Here is a 2687-nt window from a genome sequence, read left to right on the forward strand (position 1 = left end):
GTCTTCCAATGGGGACATGATGATTAGGAGGAAGCAAAGTGGTTGGACATGGAAAATTTTCCCACATTCTTCTTCCATTAATTGGTTCAATCTTGAAAGAATACATTTCCTTCCAAGTTTTTAACCAGTAAGTAGCATGAACCCATTCTTCAGGTACGCCAACATTCTGCTTATTTTTTCGCATGTCCCATATAGCAAAAAGAGCATGTTTACAGGGTATACCAGTGAGTTCCCATTTTCTACAAGAACATTTGTGCTGAGCCATGTCTACCACACATTGGTCCATCCATGGACCACTCACCTGATATTTTCCAATCCCACAGAACTTACCCACACATTGAGCTGCATCAGATTTGTTTTTTTCCAAGCACACTTGTTGCAGTTGGAGTTAATGGTCCAACAGCCTTATCAATTACCTTTTGGACACTAACAATCCTTAACATAAGGTACTCTCTAATGTACTCAAGGCATGTGATAATTGGTTGGTTGCGTGCTTTCTTAATTTAATTATTTATGGTCTCACACAAGTTATTCAGAAGCCCATCACAATGAGCCCTCCCTACAATATAAATAAAAAATTATGTAAGAAAGTGAATCATTTGGTAACAATTAACCCAACAAAATAAAACAAACCTGTGAAGTGTGCCCTAGACCAATGTTGAGGTGGAATAGCTTTGACCCATTCATAGCAGTCATTGTTTAGCTTTCTTAACTCTTCCATAGCATGGTTGAATTCTTGTATTGTTGTTGTACTTGCACAGTTCCACAACATGTCTTGGAACACCTTTCCCCTCCATATTTTCTTCATGTTTTCATGAATGTGTCGCAGACAAAACCTATGTTCTGCACATGGATACAATGTACCAACTGCTTGCAACAAGCCCTGTACAAAAAGTAAACAACATTAGATGTAATGTATACATTGTACAATAAGAACCAAGTCCATTGAAATTACTTACCTTCTGTCTGTCAGATATAAAGGTAATGTTGGAATTAGCTTGCAAATCAATGTCATCACCCAAGCACCTTAAGAACCAAGTCCATGAGTTTATATTCTCAGCCTCCACGACAGCATATGCCAAAGGATATGTACAGTTATTTCCATCAAGACCCTAAACATAGTGAAGGAGTTAGTAATTTAAATAAAATGGAATAAGTGACACAAGATATGTGTTTACATCTTACCACTGCTGTGAGTATCATTCCAGGATAAGGCCCTTTCATAAAAGTCCCGTCCAAACCAAGATAATCTCTTTTACCAACTAGAAAACCTTTCTTTAATGGCCCTAGACAGATGTAGATCCGTTTGAAAGTTCTAGTCTCAGAAGATGGGTTTGGCTCACTTTCGACCTCTATCTTAAATGTTGTCCCTGGGTTTCGAGTGCGAAGTTCTTGAACATAGTATCGTAGTGTAGTATATTGCCCTGCATAATCGCCCCTTACTTGATTCAATGCTTCTGTTTTAGCCCTAAATACCTTCATCTTCGAAATATCTACCTGGTATTCACGTTGAAGTTGTTCTTGTAAAGCTCGTGTAGGGATTGTAGGATTGCTTTCAATCTGTTGCACAATTTTCTTTGCCAAGAACTTGTAGGTACAAGCTTTCACATTTCTTGTTTGTAGACATCTATGCTCTTTTTCGTAGGTCTTGATCTCCCAGTCAACATCTTGTTCCCACTTGCTAGCATAAAGTACCCATGGACAGTTGTTTTCTAAACTTTCTTTATTGCTTTGACTGGGCCCACATGGGTCAAGTTGACCAAGGTCTGAGATAGTACCTTTACAAATAGCTCTCACTCTGTTTTTGTCATTTTTTATGAAGTCTAGTTCCCTCCTTGTCTCCACAACATGTTGTCTTATTGCATTTTTCAATTCTTCAGATAAGGTGAATTTTTGGTACACATAGAATGGATCACTAACTCTTGCTTCACTGTTTTCCATTGCCCTTCGGATTGCCTTAATTGACTTTCTTCTCTTGTTGCTCCCACCTTCATAAGATGATGACTCATATAAGAATACCTAATTGTTTACAACCTCAATATCATCAATTTCCCTTGTTTCTGTTTCCTTGACATTTGACCCTCCAAGATCACCCACCCACTCTATATCTTCATCAATATTTAACAAAAACTCATTCATGTCTATCTCAGGTTCATCTAGGAGGTTATCTAAGTCTACTAAGAACTCACTATCATCACTATCACCACTATCACCACTATCATCAGCATCATCTCTATTGTCACTTTCATGAGTGATCCCTCCAGTTTCTTCATTTAGAAATTCATCAAATTCATCACATATACCTTGTGTTTCACATTGGGCATCAATTTGGGCACTTTCAGTTTCTTTTGTTGGCACAACATTTGGTTTACTTGATCCAATACAATCCCCTGTTTCAGTTTCCTTCCATTCCAAAAAAAAGCCTTCTACTACACGAAGGTTGATCAACGATTTCTTCTATCCTAACTTTACTAGGGGTAGATGAAATTGTATATGTATGCAACATTGTTTTACCATGTTCAACATAAACTTCAATCAGTTTATGTTGACCCACGTATGTACCCAAATGGTTAATGTCACTGTCACTAGCCAATACAAACAACCCAAAGTCCAAATCTGAAAAGGTTCTTTTGAAGTGGTAATAAAGCAACTTACCCTCCTCAACACAGCCTAGGGTCTCCATCATC

At 37.9% G+C, this 2687-nt stretch overlaps 1 protein-coding gene across 1 annotated transcript; it reads right to left on the minus strand.

Annotated features, from left to right (window-relative positions):
• Positions 1-503: 503 nt before the first annotated feature.
• LOC122195219 (uncharacterized) lies at positions 504-1941 on the minus strand. The gene is made up of 4 exons (XM_042896801.1): positions 1186-1941; positions 960-1112; positions 634-883; positions 504-559 (listed from the first exon to the last, which is right to left on the minus strand). Exons 1-4 carry the CDS (start codon positions 1939-1941, stop codon positions 504-506), a joined length of 1215 nt encoding a protein of 404 aa, XP_042752735.1.
• Positions 1942-2687: the final 746 nt, after the last annotated feature.

The sequence above is a fragment of the Lactuca sativa genome, chromosome 7 (genome assembly GCF_002870075.4).
Source record: "Lactuca sativa cultivar Salinas chromosome 7, Lsat_Salinas_v11, whole genome shotgun sequence".
NCBI lineage: Eukaryota > Viridiplantae > Streptophyta > Magnoliopsida > Asterales > Asteraceae > Lactuca > Lactuca sativa.

Coding starts and splice junctions, on each gene's coding strand:
- LOC122195219 (XM_042896801.1), bottom strand. CDS start 1,941: ATGGAAAACAGTGAAGCAAGAGTTAGTGATCCATTCTATGTGTACCAA. Junction 1,113..1,185: donor GAATGATACTCACAGCAGTG/GTAAGATGTAAA, acceptor CACTATGTTTAG/GGTCTTGATGGAAATAACTG. Junction 884..959: donor TTATATCTGACAGACAGAAG/GTAAGTAATTTC, acceptor CTTTTTGTACAG/GGCTTGTTGCAAGCAGTTGG.